Below are 24,098 nucleotides of genomic sequence, written 5' to 3' on the forward strand. Positions count from 1 at the left end.
CTACATCATTTTGACTTGATTCTATAATGCGGGGAGCTATCGTCTCTGCATAGTGTATGGTGCCGTACTTACCAGTGGACACAACCTCACTCACCCCTCCGCTGGGGGGCATCGCTACTACTCTTGCTGGTTGGGCCATGCCCACCTAGGTGTCCTGTATGGTGGCTGCTAGAGAGAGTACCGATATCGTGCTGGGCTCATCTTCCTGCTCACAATCCTGGGGAAAATGTAAAATGGGATACAGCTGGCAAGGGTTAGGGTTAACACATTTATCTATCACTTTCCTATCTTTTACTGATGCACCATTGCTTGTAGCCAATTTCTCCCCATCAATGTATGGTGGTGGTAGTGCGCTCGCAATCGCTTTCCCGCTAGATTTGGAACTTGCTGTGCAAGCCAGTTCCTTCTGCACCTCCCCGTCTTGCTGCCACAGGTTTAAACAATTTGTATGTCTGACCCTTTGTTTTCTGGATTTAATCAGACATATTTCTTTTTCATCCACTAGGGTCACTGGAGTACTCTTGGGATATGGACGGTTCCACTGGAACTAGGCACTGAACAGTTAAACTTTGACTATATCTCCCCTCCATATCCCAGAGTACCTCAGTGTTTTTTCGTTGCTCACAAAGCAACTAGGCTTGTGGAAGTGGATCCACAATTATTGATTTTTTCTTTGATTATTTGTTTAAAACATCCCTTTCCCCCTTCCAAGAAGGCGAGGGTTTGGGATAGCGAAAATGCTGTTGCAGCTGTGGGTGTCGGACCTCTCTAAAAAGAGCTCCCTCACTTCCACGTGCAGGACACCTGCAGTAAAAGGCTGACAGTGCTTACAGAGAAGCCCCATCATTGCCCTCACCACAGGGTCCAGGTATGTTGTTTGGGGCGGTCAGCTCATGCTGCCGCCCTGCTGTGTGGGATTACTGTGTGTGTATTTGTGCCGCGCCGCTGCCTGCAGCCGCCCACCGCCGCTTCCAGTGCCGCTGTGTTAATGTCTCTTCCGCTGCGCTGAGCCACGCTGGTCTTTGGAGGCCGCTCCACGCGGCATATCGTCTGCTCCGATGCACTTCCGGAGGGCGCACAAGGCCTGTCTCCGTGTACAGAGTAGCGGTACATGCAGCATGGGGGATAGGGGGAGGCACACTTCTTTGAAAGTATGTATGACCTAACACAGAGCCAGCAGCGCTGTATAGATAAGTAACAGGAATATATGCATTTAAGTATAATCTGCTACATAGATTAATGTTTGCACTTTGTGATATTCTGTGAGCATGGGGACATATATAAACCATGCTTCCTGTTTTTCCTGTTTCTTTTCAGAATTTCCTGTACACATCTCTCCACCATTGAAGGCGCTGGGGTGTTAGGGGGATTTTGGGATCAGACATATTACTGGCACATTTGGCCAGAGATATAGACACACCTTAGTGCTATTTACTGAGTCGCACAGGTTCTTTGTCTTTGTATTTGTATTGTGTTTTTTTTTTTTTTTTTTTGCATAATGAGTAAGACACCAGCAAAGTCCAAGAAGCAGGTTTACTGCAATGTCTGTAAGGGTGTATTACCTGATGGATTTACCACATGTAAAGTATGTGTTGTAAATTCTGAAACAAATACAATTCCTGCTCCGGTTTCAAATCCCATTTCAACCCCGGACCCGCCATGGGCTATATTAGCAGATGTTTTAGCTGGATTGCAATCAGAGTTGGCCGCCTCTCAGCAGGAGCGAGAGGCGGCAAGATCTGAATCTAGGGTGAGACCGCTAGAACTTCCTGAGGGGTCTCAGCCTTACCAAAGGTCCAGATCTTCTTTGACTAAAGGGTGATAAGTTTCATTTTTCTTATAAGCTACCGGCTGCTATGTTAATGTCTGATGATTCTTCGCCACACCTCACTTTACAAGATATGGGTGAGGAGGGGGCGAAGTAGACAAGCAGTCAGAGGGTGACGATTTTGACAGGCCAGGTATTGATAATCTCATCAGAGCAGTGCATCAGTCTCTGAATTTTACAGAAACTGAGGAGCCTCTGACAAATTATGAGGTCGTTTTTTACTAAACGACAAAGAACTTCAGTTTGTTTTCCTGTGTCAGAATATCTTAATAAAATGTTACTAGAAACAAGGAAGAATCCGGATAAACTCTTTTCTGTACCTCACAGAGTTAGGTCTAGCTATCCGTTTCCAGAGTCTATGACGGCTACATGGGAGAATCTGCCGTTGGTGGATTCATCTGTGTCTAAACTTACAAAGAAATTAACCATACCAGTACCAGCTGCAACTACACTCAAGGACCCTTCGGACCGTAAAATAGAGGTTATGCTTAAGTCCATGTATACAGCGGCAGGAGTGCTGCTTAGACCTGGGTTGAGTGGCATTTGGGTAACTAAAGCATTAATGGTATGGATAACAGAACTCAGATCTGCCTTAACTGATGATCATCTTATACTTCTCGCTGATCAAATCTGAGAAGCAGCTGACTATTTATGTACAGCTTCTACTGACGTCTGTCAGCTTACTTCTCGCCTTTCTTCATCACTAGTCACAGCACGACGTGCGCTCTGGCTACGCTCTTGGTGAGCTGAGGCAGAGGTCAAAAAAGGAATAGAAGCATTACCTTATGAGGGCGAGAGGTTATTCGGTCCTGAATTGGACAAATGGATTTCTGAGGCCACGGGAGGAAAGTTGGTTTTCTTACCATTTCCTCCAACAGTGCCTAGAAAAAGATATTCTGGACCGGCGTTCAAATCTTTTACACCTCAGTCCTTTCGCGGGCGTGGCAGGGGATCGGCCACACCAGGTAGACGAGGTCGGGGACGTAGTTTCCAACGAGCCAATACCACTCGTCAGGATACTAAAGTCACCGGTAAGCCAGTGGCATGACGGGCTCCCAGCCCATCTCGGATCTCCTATTGTAGGAGCACGTCTTCAGTCATTCCAGTTGGCGTGGCTTCAGACGTCCACAGATGGGTGGATCCGCAATTTAGTTTTAACAGGTTACAAAATAGAGTTCGACTGTCTCCCGCCAATGCGGTTTTTCAGGACAGGACTGCCTCGGTCGGACGACAAGAGGGCGATTCTGCAGACTGCCATTCAGTCTTTGCTGGACGCAGCAGTTTTGGTTCCGGTCCCTGTGCACCAACAGGGTCCGGGTTATTATTCCAGTCTGTTTGTAGTACCGAAGCCGGATGGCTCGGTCAGGCCAATATTGAACTTAGTGCCTCAACCAGTACGTCACTTACTACAGATTCAAGATGGAATCTCTACGATCAGTAATTGCAGGTCTAGAGCCACAGGAGTTTATGATTGCGCTGGATCTCAAGGATGCGTACTTACACATTCCGATTTGGCCTCCTCATCAAAAGTTTTTGCGGTTTGCAATACGACAGAACCATTATCAGTTTCAGGCTCTACCGTTTGGCCTCTCGTCAGCACCTCGGGTATTCACCAAGGTGATGTCTGTGTTGATAGCTCATCTCAGATCTCTAGGAGTGATAATAGTTCCATACTTGGACGATCTGCTCATCAAAGCTCCGTCTCAACAAATACTCCTTCAACAGGCATTGCTGACATACAATGTTCTGGTTCACCACGGTTGGATTGTCAACTTCAAGAAGTCACATCTAGTTCCGTCCCAATGACTTCAATTCCTAGGTATGATTCTCGATACGGTAGACCAAAGGATTTACCTACCCGAACAGAAAGTACGGGTCATTCGTCATCTGGTACAATTAGTGCTCAAGCCACGCACAGTCTCGGTTCATTTGTGCATTCGCCTCTTAGGCACAATGGTGGCGGCTTTCGAAGCACTTCAGTTCGGGAGATTTCACTCACGTCCTTTTCAACTGGATGTGCTCGCACAGTGGTCGGGCTCACACTTACAGATTCACCACAGGGTAAGGTTGTCTCCAAGGACCAGAGTGGCTCAGGGTACAGAATCTAACCGCAGGGAAACAGTGCGGCACCTGGAATTGGATAATTCTCACGGCAAACGCAAGTCTCAGAGGTTGGGGAGCTGTAGTTCAGAATCTTCAGCTCCAGGGTCTCTGGGCGAATCACGAAAGATTGCTGTCCATAAATGTCCTGGAACTCCGGGCAATTTACAATGCATTGCGACAGGCAGTGCACATCCTGCAGGCGGTTTAGGTGCAATCAGACAATGCGACGGCGGTCGCATACATCAACAAACCAGGCGGAACGAGAAGCCGCATGGCAATGCGGGAAGTAGCTCGAATCCTCAATTGGGCAGAATACCACCAGGTCATATTGTCGGCAGTGTTCATTCCGGGAGTGGACAACTGGGAGGCGGATTATCTCAGTCGTCTGGATTTTCATCCAGGAGAATGGGCATTAAATCCAGAAGTGTTTCACATGCTGGTTCAGAGGTGGGGTTACCCGCAGGTGGACTTGATGGCATCTCGCCACAATCATCAAATGCCCCAGTATGTATCCAGAACGAGAGATCCAGAGGCAGTGGCGGTGGATGCTCTCACAGTCCGGTGGCCATACAGTCTAGTATATCTGTTTCCACCGTTTCCGCTGCTCCCGCTATTGCTAAAACGGATCAAAAGAGAGTTCGTCACAGTCATACTAGTGGCGCTTCATTGGCCACGGAGAGCTTGGTTCTCGGATCTTCGCGGATTACTCGCAGATGATCCTTGGCCGCTCCCACTACGTCCGGACCTGTTACAACAGGGTCCGTTTCTTTACCCCGATTTAGCGCAGCTGCGTTTGACGGGGTGGCAGTTGAGACCGCCCTCTTAAGAAGAGAGGGCATTCCAGAATCGGTCATTCCAACCATGTTACGAGCTAGGAAGCCGGTTACGGCAGCTCATTATTACAGAATTTGGCGTGCCTATATAGGTTGGTGTGAAGCTCGCAAATTTCCGACCTCTTCTTTCAAGTTATCCCGTCTTTTGTTATTTCTACAGATGGGGTTAGATGGAGGTCTACGTCTATCCACACTAAAAGTGCAGATATCTGCTTTGTCAATTTACTTTCAAAGACGATTGGCTCTTTTGCCATCAGTACACACCTTTATGCAGGGTGTCCTCAGAGTACAGCCGCCATTCATTCCACCTACAGCGCCATGGGACTTGAATCTGGTTTTAGATTTCTTAGTCTTTTCATTTTGAACCCTTACAACAAGTGGATATTAAATTTCTCACTTGGAAAACAATTTTTCTTCTAGCCTTGGCTTCGGCAAGGCGGGTTTCAGATTTGGGTGCCTTGTCATGCAAGCCGCCATATTTGGTGTTTCATGATGACAGAGCAGAACTTCGGACGAATTCCGTTTTCTTACCAAAGGTAGTGTCATCTTTTCTCATCAACCAACCAATAGTAGTTCCTGTGTTATCAGGACATTCTGAAACTCTGGATGTGGTACGCGCTTTACGCGTTTATGTGTCTCGAACGTCTACGGTTCGTAAGACGGATACGTTGTTTGTTCTCTATGATGCTGCCAAGAGTGGTTGGCCAGCCTCTAAGCAGACCTTATCCAGATGGATAAAACTGACCATACGTCAGGCTTATCTTCAGGCTAGGTTACAGCCGCCTACTTCGGTAACAGCTCATTCCACACGTTCTGTGGGAACTTCATGGGCAGCTGGTCGGGGAGTTTCTACGACACAGCTTTGCCGGGCAGCTACATGGTCGTCAGTGCACACGTTTGTGCGCTTTTATAAGTTTGATACTTTTGCGGCATCAGCATCTAGCTTTGGCCGTTTAGTGTTACAGGTGCCAAATAGCTCTCCCGCCCACGGGGGAAACTTTGGTACGTCCCAAGAGTACTCCAGTGACCCGTACTGGATGAAAAAGAAAATAGGATTTTGGTACTTACCAGATAAATCCTTTTCTTTGAATCCATAGGGGGCACTGGATGCCCACCCAGAGCAGTTGTTACCTGGTTGTGGTAAGTGCAGGGAATATTATGGTAACACACTCTTACCGACTGTTTCAAATTAGAAATTCTGTCGGGTTGGTGTCAACTGTTAGTTGTCATTTTTTGTTTGTGTCAACTTTATTGTTGTCCATTTTTTTTTTTTGTTATATGTATGTCTCCATTGTCGACCTCTATAGCTCCAGTTCGGCTCAGTAAAAAAACACTGAGGTACTCTGGGATATGGAGGGGAGATATAGTCAAAGTTTAACTGTTCAGTGCCTAGTTCCAGTGGAACCGTCCATATCCCAAGACCCAAGAGTACTCCAGTGCCCCCTATGGATTCAAAGAAAAGGATTTATCTGGTAAGTACCAAAATCCTATTTTTAATCCTTATGTTCTGTAACACCTCTGATTCAAAGCTACCCACCTTTGGGAATGAGGCCCTATCTTCCACAGTCATACGTACCCACATATTGCAAAAATTTTGCCTATAAACGCAATCCCCAAATGCACAACGCAATAGACTGTGAAAGACACCTAACGCATTCACTCGCTCCTTCTCCGCTGACGTACCACGACTCACTCCAATAGTGACCACCGCGTACCCAGTGAGGCCCTAACTGGCTTCTGTTCACTGGAAGTTTTAGGAGTACCTTACCTTTTCCAGTGAATATCTACCGTTTTTCCTGAGAGAGACCAGCGAAAACTTCCCTTTTTGACTTACACAAATCACGCTTGCGTATGCTATACACAGCGCTAAGGATACCGCGATTTTACGCAAAGCTCGCAAAGGGGTATCAAGTTCGCACCCACAAACATGCGGTCCAATCGCACAGCGTATAGGTACTTGTTACCTATCCGCCCTACGACCACTGGAATCGAATATACAAGCTGCGATCCTCAGCCGGAGCGTAATACAAAACCTTTAAACTTCAATTCACAATTTCTATACTCCTGCACAATTCTATAGTACGCTCCTCGACAAATCACCTCACGATTTGCGTATTATCTCTATCTATGTTAACGTAAGTCAGCCACCTCACGCCACCAAGCCTCCACTTACTTGAATTTGACCTGAATTTCCGGGGTTCAAATCCTCTCACTCCACTTTCACTCACTCACTCAAATACACCTTATTTTTCTTTTCTGTACAGAATTTTTTTTACTCCCTTAGGTTGGCCGCTTTACCCCAGAGGTACCAAATTTTTTAACGTAACCTGTTTTTTTTTTTTTTTTTTTTTTTTTTTAAATCGGATGGTTATGTGCTATTGTATTAAATGTATACTATCCCGCCTTTAACTGAACAAATATCGTGTGCTTTGTACTTAGCGTCCGTACTCCTATGCAACCTTGCTTAAACACGCGACCAGCGTGCCTTGTACGCCACGAGCGCTCTCCTGTACTTTGTCCGGACCACGTGTACAAACGTGCGTCCGCAATAAAACAAATCACACAATCTCTATAAATGTGAGCAATACAAACTATAATCGCTCACAAACACAACCCACACTTATTCTGTATAACCCTTTTACGACTGGGCCAGAACTGCGTTTTGTGTTTTTATAATTACTCCCTTAAATACATTTATTTCAAATTTATCTATATAGCAAACAAATGTATCCGATTTCACACAGGTTTAGAAATGACTAATAACCTATGGCAACACTATGTGGGGGGAGTATGCAAAATATTGGTACGCTTTGTTACGCTTTTGGTGCCAAAGAAAATTACACAGATTTTGAAATCTCTTTTCCTGTTTACCTCTGCAGACCAGACAGAGCAAACGCAATCTAACAGCACAAAAATAGAGTTTTAAAACATCCAAGCAACCAGAAAAAGGTTTAACTTAACGATGTATTTCCACACTTTGCTGATAGATTAAATTCTGCTATGATCTGCTAGCCTGTGAGCATGTGAAAACCGGATCGATCCCCCAATTGTAAATGCTGATTTACATACAGGATTAAAAGCAATACTTCAATACATTCAATACACGTAAATTCAAGCTGCTGCGGCCGATGTATGCAATCCTTAACCTACGTACTTATTACTCAGCGTACAAAGTCCCATACCGTGTACGCACTTTGCGTACAAACGCCGCAACGGACGTACACAGTACACGCGGTGCATACACACACAACGACACGTTGTGAGCACTATGCAGCTTCACGTGTGTCTGAAATACACTTACAAATCTAGCAGGGAAAGAGACACGACACCAATTGTATTTCAAAAACTATGTTGGGGTCCAACCCACCAATGGTTATTTTACTTAGCAGGGGGTTACAATAATAACACAATACAATAAAAGATAAAGGCTACAGTCAATGGTACATACGTTTGTTCGCCTGCGCTACCCGGTCTGGTCCTCAGTCATCAAGGTAGATGACCTTCAGAGATTGTGAATGACCGGGCCTGCAGCTGGCTTTTTATACATTTGTCCAAAACCTAACACAATGGAAACTGTAATCTATTCATCTATTGGTCACTGAGATGGTCGTTTACAGTACAGGAGAGGCCATAGGTCGGTTTGAATAGGTGGGCGATGTCTGGTCCAGGTACACTTGCAGATGTTCTCCACTGGGTTCCCGACGAATATCAGAAGTACAGTAAATACAGTTAATATTAATATTCTGCTCCTGCGCATAACTATCCGCAGGAGCGTGCGATCTTCTGCAAACCAACACCGGAATATTGCTCTAAAAATACCCTACAGCTGGATACCAAACACCACCTTATAACCTAGTTCTGTCCCCTCCTATCCTGTAAAGGTGAATCCCTTTGTTATTATACCCTTTAAGCAAGTGTAACTCGCTGGTGTGGTGCATGTAGACTATGTGTACGTTGTGCACTATGTGGATTAAATCTGTAATGTGTTTTTATGGCTTTTCCATGCGATTACAATCACTACCGTAATTACTCATACCACGCGCTAATACGCAGGACTGCGGGAGCGGTCATACGCAACTTGCGGTTATTGTCGCACGGCAGAAAAAGTACGCGCACGGAGGCCATCTGTGTGTAGTTTGTACGTGACGTGTGTACTGCAATATTTTCGACTTCGACAGTATCTCACCGATTTAACAATAAATCCTTTTCCTCAAAATGGCCGTCACCCTGGGCACAGTTCCTATAACTGGAGTCTGGAGGAGGGGCATAGAGGGAGGAGCCAGTTCACACCCCTTTGAAAGTCTTAAAGTGCCCATGTCTCCTGCGGATCCTGTCTATACCCCATGGTTCTTAAAGTGACCCTGCATCCTCTACGGACTAAGAGAAAAGGATTTACCGGTAGGTATTTAAATCCTGTTTTACACACAAAATAAGTTAAAGCCAGTATAAACTTTTCTGCTGCGCCTCCGGTTAGACGTCCCTATCCAGTACCCTCTCTACAGTCCTTTCGTGTGGCCAGGTTTAGAGGCAGAGCCAGAGGTGCCTCAAATGCAGCTAGAAGAAATAGAGGTAAATCCTGCAAACCAGCGGCTGCTGGATCTCTGGACCAGGTCTCCGGATCCTCTTCCACTAAGCCCTCCACGTGACAGTTGGCCCCAGCTGCAGGGGGACTTTCAGGTGGGTGCTCGACTACAATATTTCGCCCAGGTGTGGACGGACCCCTCCCAGGGTCCTTGGGTGAGGCGACCTCATATCACAGGGTTATCTGTTGGATTTTCATGCACTCCCTCCTCTCTAGGGTTGCCACCTCATCCCTTTAATCCTGGAGACCTATGAATAATACAGGTTCTGTGGTTGATTAAATTCAAACCTGCATTCCGCCTGGTTTTAATCAGCCACAAAACCTGTGTAAATCACAGGTCTCCAGCATTAAAGGGATGATCTGGCAACCCTACGCCTTGCAGATTCTTCAAGTCCAGCTTACCAACTTCACCTGTAGCAAGAGTTACCTTGCAGGACGCCATTCAAAAACTTCTGCAAACGATGGTTATTGTTCCAGTTCCAGATTCTATTCAAGCCTATTCATGATACTGAAACCGGACGGTTCAGTACGACCGATCCTGAACCTCAAATCTCTGAACCCATACCTACGTGTGTTCAAGATGGAATCTCTAAGAGCGGTGGTCTCTGGTCTGGAGGAAGAGGAATTCCTGGTTTCACTATATATCAAGGATGCATATCTACACATCCTGATATGCCCCCCCCCATCAGGCTATTCTGGACCTCCAGTTCCAGTCCTTACCTTTTGGTCTCTCCATGGCTCCGAGGATATTCACAAAAGTCATGGCGGAGATGATGCTGCAGCTCTGTGTGATGGGAGTAAACATAGTCCCCTACTTAGACGATCTGCTAAAAAGGCGGTGTCCAGGGAGAGTCTGCTGAACAGCATCAACTTGACTACCCGTCTTCTTACGGACCATGGATGGATCCTAAATTTCCAAATATCTCACTTGGAACAGTCACAGAGAATTCAGTTGCTGGGAATGATAATGAACACAGTGTCTCAGAAGGTATTCCTTCCAATGGACAAAGCCTTAACAATTCAGGCTATGGTCTGCTCTGTGCTCAGGCCCCGCATGATCTCGGTACACCTTTGCATCCGACTACTAGGCAAGATGGTGGCCTCCTACGAGGCAATCCAGTGTGGCAGATTCTGTGCCCATCCGTTCCAGCTGGATCTGCTGGACAAGTGGTCAGGTTCTCACCTGCACATGCACCAGAGTATATCTCTCGCCGAAAGCAAGGATCTCCCTCTTGTGGTTGCTACAAGTCTCTCACCTTGTGGAGGGTCGGAATTTCGGAACCCAGTCTTGGACTCAGTTGACAACGGATGCCAACCTCCGTGGTTAGGGAGCTGTGACCCAAGGGGCTCTGTTCCAAGGAAGGTGGTAGTGTCAGGAGTCTTAGCTTCCAATAAATGTTCTGGAACTCGGGGCTATCTACAAGTCTTTTCTGCAGACATCCCATCTTCTCCAACATCAGGCCATACAGGTGCAGTCGGACAACGCGACGGCGGTGGACTACATAAACTGACAGGGAGGTACAAGAAGCAGGCCTGCAATGCGAGAGGGGTCAAGGATACTCCTATGGTCGGTAGCCAACACAAGGGCCATATCAACCATATTCATTCTGGGAGTGGACAACTGGGAAGCGGACTTCCTCAGTAGACACGACCTCCATATGGGGGAATGGGGCCTACACCCTCAGGTGTTTCAACAGCTGGTTCGCCGGTGGGGCTGTCCGCAGATAGACCTGATGGCTACTCGTCTCAACAAGAAGCTGCGTCGCTACTGTTCCGGGACGAGGGATCCACAGGCCGCAGTGGTGGATGCTCTGACGGCACCGTGGACTTACCAGTTTGTATATCTGTTCCCTCCAATTCCTCTCATTCCCAGAGTTCTAAAAAGACTCAAAAGGTAAAACGTTCAAGCAGTTCTAATTGCCCCGGATTGGCCTCGTCGGGCCTGGTATGCGGATCTCCTGACCATGTCTCTCAAAGAGCCCTGGCTTCTACTGCTTCTCAAGGATTTTCTTCAGCATAGGCTGTTTGTCTATCCAGACTTACTGTGGCTACGTTTGATGGCTTGGAGGTTGAAAGGGAGATTCTAGCCAGAAAAGGTCTTTCCTCCTGGGTTATCTCGGCTATGGTCCAAGCCCGAAAGGTGGTCACATCTAAGCATTGCTACTGTATCTGGAAGAAGTATGTTTCTTGGTGTGAAGGTAGAAAATATTCTACTGTAGAATTTCACCTTGGCCGTTTTCTGCAAGCAGGCGTGGATATGGGCCTCAGGGTAGGCTCCATCAAAGTTCAGATATCTGCTCTCTCCATATTTTTCCATATGCAGCTGGCTGTAATTCTGGAGGTACAGATGTTTTTGAAGGGTGTCCTTCGAATTAAACCGGCCTTTGTCCTTCCCACGGCTCTGTGGCATCTCAATGTGGTACTGACCTTTCTCCAGTCGGAATGGTTTGAGCCTCTCCACAGGGTGGAGTTGAAATTTCTGATTTGAAAGACTGCCATGTAGCTGGTGTTCACCTCTGCGAGGCGTGTGTCGGAATTGAGGGCTTTATCCTGTAAGAGCCCTTATTTGATATTTCACGAGGATAGGGCGGAGCTCAGGACTTGCCCGCAGTTTTTGCCGAAGGTGGTTTCGGCGTTTCTTATTAATCAGCCGATAGTGGTTCCATTGTTGTCTGATGCATCAGTTGCTCCAAAGTCATTGGACGTGGTTCGGGCTTTGAGGATTTACGTCAAAAAGGCAGCTCGTCACAGGAAGTCTGACTCCCTCTTTGTCCTTTATGACAATACCAAGAATGGTTGTCCTGCTTCTAAGCAGTCCATTGCTCGTTGGCTTAGGTTGACTATTCAATACGCCTATTCTTCAGTGGCATTACCGTTGCCGAGTTCTTTTCAGGCCCACTCCACTAGGTCAGTGGGTTATTCCTGGGCGGCTGCCTGTGGTGTCTCGGCCTTGCAGTTGTGCTGAGCTGCTACTTGGTCTGGTACAAACACATTTGTAAAGTTCTATAACTTCGATACCTTGGCCAGTGAAGGCCTTCAGTTTGGTCAGGCGGTTTTGCAGGGGTCTCAGCACTCTCCCACCCGTTCTGGGAGCTTTGGGACTTCCCATAGTAATAATCCATCCCAGTATCCCCTAGGATGTTGGACAAAATAGGAATTTGATACCTACCGGTAATTCCTTTTCTCCTAGTCCGTAGGGGATACTAGGCACCCGACTCAGTGCTTCATGTTTCCAGCTTACCTGGTTGTAAGTTTTTCTTTTTTTCTTGGTTGGAGCTGCTGTTGCTGTCCCTGTTCCTGTTCTGGTTAGCGTTGCTATCCTTTGTTACTGTTGTATGTTGGTTCGTTACCTCACGGCTATGGTTGTCTAATTTCCTTCTCTCTATGTATGTTCGTATCCTCGGGCACAGTTTTCCTAGACTGAGTCTGCAGGAGGGGCATAGAGGGAAACAGCCAGAACACACTGAACATTTCTTAAAGTGCCAGGCTCCAATGAACCTGATATATACCCCATGGTACTAATCCATCCCAGTATCCCCTGCAGACTGCGAGAAAAGAAATTAACGGCAGGTATCAAATTCCTTTTTTTTTTTCTATTTGAGTAAGCAGCTCTAGGCAGTCCTTTTGGACGCCAGAGCTGCTGCTCCATCATCCCCACCGGAGCTGCGACTCCAGCTGTGGAGAGGAACTTTCAGCAGGGACCCCTGTACATCCATTGCTAGCAGGGCACACAGGGGACACCAGGATTGCCACCAGAGCACATGTTACAAGTTGGTCAGTGTGCCTCTTGTTATGACCCACCTGGTCAGTCAGCGTTTCCACCACAAGAGCCTCCTTGGGCTTCTTTTTCCTAGATGCTGTCCAAAGTTGAAGACCATATTGCAGCCCCAGCCATAGCTCCCCCTAGGGGACTGCCTCCACAGTTGCCGCAACAGCTATATCAACCTATACCGGTCCCGACTGTCTCTCCCCCATGGATAGACATGTTTTCTGCCACTATGCAAAGCTTTGCGGTCTCCTTTGCTGCCTTTCACCATATCTTGCCACAATCTACACCTCTATCAGATTCTGAGGAATCATCTGGTGAAGCAGAAAATGCAGGCCTCTCTGATGCTGACTCCCCCTCTTGGGAGGAAGAGGTTTAGTCAAAATGTATGTGGCTGCTTTGGCGAGACCTGTTAAATTCACTCTTCAAATGGAAAATGAAGAATCGGCACTTAAGGCAAAAGACCCTTTGTGTAAACGCTAGAAAGTAGTTGTGGCAAAATTCCCCCACTCAGACCATTCGCTGATGCTATGGGCAAAGTGTGGAAAACTCCTAGCAAGAGATTTCACGTACCTAAAAGGCTCAGTTCCTTTTATCCACTTCCAGCTCTGATGCTAAACGGGAACAACTATCATACATTGCTAACATCAGAGATGCAGCTTTTTATAATGGAGAAGCGGCCCTAGATGCAGCTCTCCTATCCTTCAAGGTTTTGGCTACCTCGGTGGTGTCCCGCTGTATTGTTTGGCTTTGCTCAAGGAAGGCTGATTCAGACTCTAAGAAGGCCCTGGAAGCTATACCATATACAGGAGAATTTCCTTTTGGCCCGGAACAGGACAAAATTGTCACTAACCTGTCAGACTCTAAATTGAGTGGCCTACCCTCAGCCTCCTTTACATATCCTCGGACTTCTTCCTTTCGGTCCTTACACCCTGAGTTGCAACGCCAGGACTCAAACCTTTCCCAGACTGTCACATTCTACTAAAGCCTCTAATCCTAAAGCTACGCAGGCCTGGGCTGCTAGGTTTGCCAACCTCCAAGTCTGAGGATGAACCCTCAGCCTGATGGGACGGACTTCCTCCTTCTTTTCGCCCATTTGTTGCACCTGTACCCAGGTCCCAATAGACGCCTCGGTACAGGAAGTGGGATCCCACGGTTACGCTCTCTCCTTCCTTAGGCTTCTTCCCCGTCAATATTTTCATACCAGCTCGCTATCGGACCTCAGCAAAGCCAAGGCTCTGCGGGAGGTTATTCACACCTTACTACAATCAAGCGTGATAATTCATGTCACCATGTCTCAACGGGGCAAAGTCTTTTATTCAACACTCTTTGGTTCAGAAACCAAATTGATCTCATTGGCCCATACTCAATCTCAAATTACTGAACAAATATCTGAGTTCCCAGGTTTCATATAGAAACACTCTGCTCCATTGTCCAGACTATGCGGCCTGAGGACTTTATGGTTTCACTGAATATAAAGGATGCTTACCTACACGTACCTATAGCACCCTCTCATCAGCAGTACCTCGGTTTTGGTGTTCTCCATCAGCATTCCCAGTTTCAGTCTCTGCTCAGCAGCCCTTCCACGGCCCTGAGGGTATTTTCCAAACTCATGGTGGTAATGGCTGCTCAGCCTCGTTGGCAGTGAATCAGAATACACCCTTATCTAGATGACATACTTATTCTAGCACTCTCTATGGAGGTCCTCGCCCATCATCTCCAGGTGACCATAATGTTCCTTCAGGATCATTGTTGGCTAATCAACTGGATCAAGTGCTCCCTCATTCCCTCTCGGAGGATGCTACATCTCGGAGCTCTGCTACACGCTTACTTACAATGCATTTTCCTTCCTCCAGACTAGATATTGACCCTACATCTGCGCATACGCAAGTTGCTCCGCATTTACAGGGTTTCTCTTCACTCTGCAATGCAGACCCTGGGCTCCATGGTATCCACCTTCGACATGGTGGAATATGCCCAATTCCACTCCAGGCCTCTACAATGCCTGGTAATCACCAGGTGGAATGGGCATCCCATACAATGGTACTGCCCCCTGATGTTTGGATGTCCCTCTCGTGGTGGTTGCAAAACTCCAACCTGGACAGGGGTCTTCTGTTCTGGATTTCGGACTGCGTTCTTCTCACCACAGATGCCAGCCCCCGTGGGTGGGGAGCTGTCACCGGCAGCCACACTTTTCAGGGCCATTGGACTCCGGCAGAAAGGGGTCTCTCAATCAATGTACTCGAACTTCGGGCAGTTTACAGAGCCCTCACTTTGGCTCAGGACCTTCTTCACGGTCCTTCTCCGGTCCAAGTCCAGTCAGAGAACGCCATGACAGTAGCTTCTCAATCATCAAGGAGGCACTCGCAGTTCCTCAGCAATGTAGAAGTGGCACAGATTCTAACTTGGGCAGAATGCCATCTCCGCAGTATTCATCCCGTGAGATCTCAATTGGGAAGCAGACGTCTGCAGTCGCCAAGACGTACATGCCGGGGAGTGGTATCTAAATCCAGAAGTAATTGAGCATCTGGTGGACAAATGGAGTCTTCCGTAAGTAGACTTCTTTGCCTCCAGACACAACTGCAAAGTACCCACTTATGGGTCCAGGATGAGGGATTCAGGCTCAGCCTTCACAGATGCCTTAACAGTCCAATGGTCCTTCCATCTGGCATATCTCTTCCCGCAAGTACCTCTCATTCCCAGGGTGCTGCGCAAATTCAAAGAGGAGGGTGGCACGGTGATCTTTATTGCACTGGCATGGCCCAGACGCCATTGGTTCATGGATCTTCAAAGTCACTCCATAAACGTTTCCACTTCCTCTATGACCAGACCTCTGGTCACAAGGTCCCTGGATACATCGTAGCTCGCCTGTCTTTGATGGCTTGGCTTTTAAATCTTCCCTCTTAAGGAATAAAGGATTCTTCCATTCTGTGATTTGAAACTATGATCCGAACGCGGAAGCCAGCGTCAGCTCGTATCTATTACTGCATTTGGCACTCTCACTTCCAGTGGTGCGCTCAACGTCGCTATGATCCTCTAGTTTCTCGGATTTTTAGACTCCTGGCCTTTCTGCAAGCGGTACTTGACATGGTCCTCCGCCTTGCTTCTCTTAAGGTACAAGTCTCAGCTCTTTCTGGTTCCAGAGAAGAATTGCTCAATTGCTGGATGTGCATACCTTCCTTTAGGGGGTACTTCGAATTAGACCTCCCTTTGTCCATCCAGTAGCTCCTTGGGATTTGTTGTGAGTTTTTGGTGCTTTGCAGCAGTCTCCTTTTGATCCTTTGGACTCTGTTGACCTCATATGGTTAACCGCGAAGACTTTTTCTTCTTGCAGTTGCCTCGACAAGCAGGGTGTCAAACTTGGGAGCGCTTTCATGTCTTCCCTTTTTTTTATTTTTCCTCGTGACAGGGCCATCCTACGGACCAAACAGGGATACCTCCCCAAGGTAGTCTTTAGCTTCCATCTCAATGAGGAAATTGTGGTTCTGACCTTCCTTACACCTGGCCTCCCCGAGGGGGTGGCCACATTGAATGTGGTCTGTGCTATGCGAATCTACGTTGACTGTAATAGTTCCATCAGGAAAACTGATTCACTTTTTGTCCTCTATGGATTCCACAAGCAACGCTGGCCAACTAACAAACGAACTCTGGCTCGTTAGCTTCACATGACATTCTCACAAGCTTACACGCAAGCTGATCTTCCGGTTCCGATTATAGTCTCTGCTCACTCAATCTGTGGGACCTTCGTGGGCAGCCTGTCGTGGCGCGTCTGCTGAACAGCTATGCAAGGCAGCCACATGGTCTTATGCACATACGTTTCTTAAGTTCTATGCCTTTAATACGTTTTACCTCTCCTGATACATCCTTTGGCTGCAACGTCCTTCTTTCATCCTAGGAGTGTTCCCTCCCTATTTCAACTGCTTTGGGACATCCCCATGGTTATCCCTGTGAATACCTATGGTCCCTGAAGAAGAAAATAAGACTTATTGTAAAACTTACTTTTTTTTAACTCTTTTTCTTAGAGGTCCATAGGATCCACAGGGAACCCACCCTGTCACACCTAGCTTCAATGGGTTACTCTTCTCGGTCACCAGTTCCCGTCTCCTGGTGTGTTTTCTCTGTGTACCATTTTCCTCCTCTCCTCTTCAGCTCCTTAAGAGCCTGAGCTGTGGGTGGGGTATAAGGGGAGAGTGTCCAGTGCATCCTGGAAGCTTCAAAAGCTTAACTGTTCGGTGCCTGTCCTGGTCTCCACCAGCATAACACTTAAAAATCCTTTTTAACCCTCTCACAATCCTCTCATTTCTTACAGTCTAAATACATTTCTGCCCCCACTTTATGTACGATTTTGATTCACTTGAAACTAAATCTACACCCATTGGGCTTACACTGCTTTTCTCGCCTGCATTTCTGCAATTTTTCTTTTTTGATTTCCTCACAGCCTCCACTCCTACTTCCAGTTACCCTCAACCTATTTAACTACTTACTATGTCAAGGTTTTTTTCTACTCTCCACATCACTCAGTGTCTACCTAGTCATGTATCTTGCCCCTGTTCACACCTTTATCCTCCCCCCTCAGTCTCCTACACCTCCTCCTCTCTCCCCTCCTCTGTCTCCCCTCCATCCCTCAGTTTCCTTTCCCCTCCTTTCCTGTTACCCCACTTTCATTCACATCTGCCTCATGGTCTTGCTACCTCACAACTCAGACCTGCTCCCTCCCTCCCTTCCCTGTCATCTCCCCACACCCCCATCCACATCACACTGAACTCCCTCCCTGCCCACCTCCTGCAGTTTCCCCTCCTAGCTCAGACACCCGCACCATCACTACTCTCTCATCATCCCTGCCCTCATAGTTAATCTCACGTCATCGCTACAACAACCTTGATAATCTCATTCACATCTCTCCCACAAACTCATGCCCTCTATCGTGTGCCTTCTGGAATGCCAGATCTGTCTGTAACAAACTGGTACCCACTCGTGACCTTTTCATTTCCAACTCCCTGCACCTAATAGCCATTACCGAAACCTGAATTATTCCCTCTGACACTACTTCTCCTGCTGCTCTTTCTGCTAGGGGCCTCACATTCACACCCACACCCCGACCTGGGGGTCGTCATGGGGGTGGTGTTGGGGTCCTTTTACCTTCTAGTTACTCCTACCAACTCATACCACCAGAACCATCCCTTACATTCTCTACATTTTGAGGTCCATGCTATACGCTTCTTCCAACCAGTTTATCTTAGAGTAGCTGTCATTTACCGCACCCCTGACATTGCCTCCAAATTCATCCACAACTTTGATTCCTCTCTTCTTGGCATTCCCTTCATTATCCTAGGTGATTTCAACGTCCCTATCGATATCCCCACACAATCCCCTGCCTCTAAACGCCTAACCGTACCTCTTCACTTGGTCTCTCCCAGTGGACCTCCTCACCCTCCCATGTGAATGGGAGGTCACTGGATCTGGTCTTCACTCACCGTTGTGATATTTCTGATTTTTCCAACTCCCCATTTCCCCTCTCTGACCACCACCTACTCTCCTTTAACCTATCTCTCTGCTTCCCCATCTCCACGTCCTAAGGCTACCATCACTAAGCGTAACATTGAGGCTGTTGACACCACATTCCTTTCCTCCCTGTTTGACTCGCTTCTCTCTCCTATTCTCTCTCTCATGCCCTGAACAAGTCACTTCCATATACAATGCATCCCTTACTTCTGCTCTTGACTCTGTTGCTCCACCAACCACTATTCACCCTCGCAAATTAACACCTCAACCCTGGCACACCAAATGCACCAGATATCTGCAAAAATGCTCATGTACTGCTGACCGACTCTGGAGGAAATCACGTTCTAAGGTAGACTTCATCCATTTCAAACTTATCTTCTCATCCTTCAGTGCTGCTCTTTCTCTTGCTAAACCGTCATACTTCAAAAACTTCATCTCCTCCCAGTCTTCCAACCCCTGGCGCCGCTTTGCCACTCTCAACTCACTCCTCTGCCCACCTCGTCTCCCTTTCTCACTCTCTGCTTTTGACTTTGCCACATACTTCACGTCCAAAATTGACTCCATACATCAGAACATCACATCACACCAGACCATCAGCAACCAGCCTCCTCCCATCCCTTACCACCCCTCCCCATCCCTCTCTCCAACTCTGACATCTTTCTCCCATGCATCTGGTGAGGAAGTAATGGCCCTCATTTGTTCCTGTAGCCTCACCACCTCAACACTTCACCCCATCTCCTCCCGCCTCCTCTGCTACCTCTCTCATTTTGCCTGTTCTCATCTTACCCACCTTCTCAATCTCTCTCTCTCATCAGGCACTGTCCCCTCTGCCTTCAAGCATGCACTCATCTCTCCTAGTCTTAAAAACCTACCCTTGAACTAAACACTCTCTCCAACTACCGACCCATCTCTCTCCTCCCTTTGCATCCAAACTCCTTGTGCGTATTGTCTACAACTGCCTTACTTCCTTTCTTTCCTCACACTCACTGCTTGACCCATTCTAGTCTGGCTTCCGTCCTCTCCACTCCACTGAAATTGCCCCTACAAAAGTCTACAATGACCTCCATGCTGCTAAATCGAAGGCCCACTACTCTTATTCTTCTTGATCTTTCTGCTGCTTTTGACACTGTGGGCCACCCTCTCCTACTACAAATCCTTCATTCCATTGGTCTGCGTGATACTGCTCTTTCTTGGCTGTCTTCCGACCTCTCTGACCATTTCTTCTCTGTCTTCTCTCATGACTCCACCTCCCCCTCACTTCCACTAACTGTATGTGTACCCCAAGGTTCTGTTCTTGGTCCTCTTCTTTTCTCACTATACTTTCTCATTACGTAAGCTCATTAGTCCTTTTGATTTCCAATATAGTCTCTATGCTGATGACACTCAGATCTTTCTTTCCTCTCCGGACCTCTCCCCTGCTTTCCTCACTTGTATCTCCAACTGTCTCTCTGCTATCTCTGTTTGGATGTCCCAGCGCTTTCTTTTAAATTAACATGTCTAAGACCGAGCTGATCATCCTCCCTCACTCCCGCACAACCTCACCTCCCACACTCTCATTATCTATTGATGGCACTACTATCTCCTCTAGTCCCCCAAGTGCGCTGTCTTGGAGTAATCCTTGACTCCTCCCTCTCCTTCAAACCACACATTCAGCACCTCTCACAAACCTGCCGTTTTCATCTAAAAAATATTTCCAGGATCAGACCCTTTCTGACCCAGGATGCTACTAAAACCCTTATCCACTCACTTGTCATCTCCAGACTGGACTACTGTAATCTCCTCCTGACTGGCATTCCTGACAAATACATCTCTCCACTCCAATCTATCCTCAATGCTGCTGCCCGACTAATTTTCCTCTCCAAATGCACTAAGTCCACCTCTCCTCTCTTACAAGACCTTCACTGGCTCCCCTTCCTTTTTCAGAATCCATTTCAAGCTTCACAGTCACAAATCCCTCACCCACTCCTCTCCCATCTACATCTCTAACCTTGTCTCTCTTTACACTCCCACCCATCCACTTCGCTCTGCTAATGCATGCCGACTCTCCTACCTACTGCTAACTTCCCCCCACTCCTATCTCCAAGATTTTTCACGTGCTGCTCCATTTCTCTGGAATTCCCTACCTCTCCCCCTCACACTCTCCACCTCTCTACAAAACTTCAAACAGGCTTTTAAGACCCACTTCTTCACCAAACCAAGCCGTATCTCATCCTAACCCTCTGTTCCACGATCTCTATGTACCCCATCTGTGTCACCCCTGTCTGTCTACCCCTCCCCTTAGAATGTAAGCTCTTACGAGTAGGTCACTCTTCTCTCATGTGCTTATCCTTTTCTTACTTTAATAATCTTCAACTGCTCCAATTCTGCTGATGTAGCTATGTTTATTTACCCTGTACTTGTCCTATATTGGTGGTCATTCCGAGTTGATCGCTAGCTGCCGTTGTTCGCAGCGCAGCCATCAGGCTAAAAATCGACATTTCCGCGCATGCGTATGGTGCGCACTGCGCACGTGTGTCGTACTTTCACAAAAGCCGCCGTAGTCTCACACAAGGTATAGCGACGCTTTTCAGTCGCACTGCTGTTCGTTGTGTGATTGACAGGAAGTGGGTGTTTCTGGGTGGTAACTGACCGTTTTCAGGCAGTGTGCTGAAAAACGCAGGCGTGCCAGATAAAAATGCAGTAGTGGCTGGAGAAACGGGGGAGTGGCTGGCCGAACGCAGGGCGTGTTTGTGACGTCAAATCAGGAACTAAACAGTGCGATCAACTTGGAATGAGGGCCATTGTCATCAACTGTAAGTTGCTGTTTTCCTGTTTTGATTATTTGTTTATGTACTCTGTAATTGGGCGCTGCGGATCCCTTGTGGTACCATATAAATAAAGAATAATAATAATAAGGTCATCCCTGTGGATCCTATGGACATCAAAGAAAAAGATTTAACAAGGGTAAGTTTTACCATAGCTCTTATTAATGTTTTGTAGTTAGGGGAATTGTGTCCAGTGCTCATGAGGTGGGTGAGAAAGAGGTCAAAGTAGTCTAAGAGACGTGGTTTATACGCTACTTCCTGTTAGTGTAGGCCGCATTGTCTACTGTCCCTTGATTATGCTCCCATTCCCCCTATTAAAAGTCTACCTGTGGGTGGGGTTTTGCTCTGATTCAGTTCTGAGGGGCTTGGTGAGAAAAATAATGGACTACCTGGCAGAAATGGGGCTATTGAAGAAGGGGTAACAAACATTAAAATATTAAAAAATGGAAAAGTTTATAAAGTTGTCTTTGTACCCCCATGGTCCACTGTCAGCCAATACTTTCAGCGTAAATAATTTAACGTACAGATGTGTCCAAAGATGTCTTGGCATGCCAGGTCGCGTGAGAATCTTCTAGCATTGGGGGTCTTTTGTTTTTTTTGCTTCTTATTGGCCGAAAATGTGTTGACACCTGATTACTGTGTTATGACACCTGTGATATACAGTATGATAGGGTTATGACGGAGTCTGATTCTGTACACTAAATGCTACAATGTAGCCGCAGCTTTTTTCCAATACATGTTCAGTTCTGCTCCGTATACTGACTCAATCACACACAATATATGTGTCATATATCACATTACTCAGCACAGTCTCCTCGTGCGCACTAGTCGCATTATGTTGTGACTAAGACACATTTTCTCCAAAAAGACACCCAAAAATAGAGTTGCGCAGGACCTGGCGGATCACTCGTGCGAGGCATCTCGCACTGCATGGCTTATTGTGGCCTGATGTATGAGGACACATCTGCATTAATCTCGTAGCTAGTCCATACTTGGATCACATAGTTGGTCCCTCCTTTTAGCTGGGGGAACATGCAGTTGTACAAAGATTTGGTTCATGGCTTCTTTTCTCTCTTCCAGATACAACAATAAAACCTACCGTGTAGATGAGATTGCCTGGAATATGTCTCCAGAGTCCACATTTAAAAAGGCTGATGGAAGTGAGATCAGCTTTCTGGATTACTACAAAAATGTAAGATTAAAGAGACGTGTGTTCTGCTCACAGCTGATCAGGACATTTATTTCACATTGATGCATGTTGTTTTCATGGTCTATTATCCGGTGAGTGGCTCACATGAACCAGTAAGATGTATGAGTGTAATTTCATGTAGAGGTACCTCTGACTTCACAGTGTCCCTGCATTAGAAGATTCCTATCTGTACTCTGATGATGGAAGTACAGTAGCAGTTGCACCCCTCGCTTACACAACTGCGCACGTGGACCAGTCTCTGCTTAACCATCTCTGGCCGCTTCGTGGCTGGAGACTAGCAGGCGGTGAGGTGTGACTATGGTCTGAGCACCTTGCTGTGGACGATGGTGTGCTAGTCCCTTGGAGAGTAGATGCATCCCTGAGACAGCATAGTGCCTCCTCCTCAGCAGACGTCACTGGACGCCAGTACCTGCTCGCCTCCTGATCAAAGATTTTTGCTGAGGGATCCAATAAGTCACAGGGTAGATGATAGTGGGAACTCTGAGCTCCCAAACAGTTGTTTGTTCACTGACTAACTTCCCGACACATGGAGCTACGCAGTAGACACAAGGTAGTCATGTGACCTCCGGGAGACTGCGGTACATCACAGCGCTTAGCTGAGAGTACAGAACCGGAGGAAGAAACTGTTTGTGCTGGAGGCGGGCAGTCAGCTTTCAGGACATATATATACACCACCACCCCACTGAGGTATTGTATGCCTGTGGACTACATATTAAGAGGTGAACGAGACATTGTTCTAACGTTATTTCACTAGCTTTTGGAGACTGTTTATCAATAGCTTTACTGGACAATTGTACATTTCATCTGGCTAAACAGATCGCTTGATGGATTTTTGAGGACACGTATTTATGTCGGTTCCGGTATGAATGGTCGACCATGTTATGGTCGATAGTCATTAGGTCGACCACTATTGGTCGACATTGACATGGTCGACATGGACACATGGTCGACACATGAAAAGGTCGACGTGAGTTTTTTCTTTCTTTTTTTGGTGTCGTTTTTTGCGTAAAGTGACTGGGAACCCCAATTAGTGCACCGCGTCCCCTCGTATGGCTCGCTTCGCTCGCCATGCTTCGGGCATGGTGCCTTCGCTCGGCACACTTTACCGTTCCAATCGTAGTCCATGTGGATCGTAAAGTATGGAAAAGTTCCCCAAAAGAAAAAAAAGTTAAACTCATGTCGACCTTTTCATGTGTCGACCTTTTCATGTGTCGACCATGTCAATGTCGACCAATAGTGGTAGACCTAATGACTGTCGACCATAACATGGTCGACCATGTGAACGGATACCATTTATGTCCATCAACCTTATTCCAGGGTCTCTTCATTCTAGTCCATGCTGCTCCTCCATTTCATTTTAGTACAGGTTGAGTATCCACAATTCAAAATCCCACGTTTTTGGGTCCCCTACTGAGATAATGACACATATATACTATATGTATGTGTGTGTGTGTGTGTGTGTGTGTATGT

The 24,098-nt window shown here is 47.0% G+C and overlaps 1 protein-coding gene across 2 annotated transcripts in view; it reads left to right on the forward strand.

The window, feature by feature from the left end:
• The window catches only part of LOC134994354 (piwi-like protein 1), a 549,333-nt gene that overhangs the window by 374,444 nt on the left and 150,791 nt on the right, over positions 1 to 24,098 (forward strand). For both annotated transcript variants that reach the window (XM_063950974.1, XM_063950975.1), the window contains one exon: positions 22,499 to 22,610. In XM_063950974.1, coding sequence (XP_063807044.1) covers positions 22,499 to 22,610 — 112 coding nt within the window. The remainder of the gene's footprint in view (positions 1 to 22,498; positions 22,611 to 24,098) is intronic.

Source organism: Pseudophryne corroboree, chromosome 2 (assembly GCF_028390025.1).
Source record: "Pseudophryne corroboree isolate aPseCor3 chromosome 2, aPseCor3.hap2, whole genome shotgun sequence".
Lineage (NCBI taxonomy): Eukaryota > Metazoa > Chordata > Amphibia > Anura > Myobatrachidae > Pseudophryne > Pseudophryne corroboree.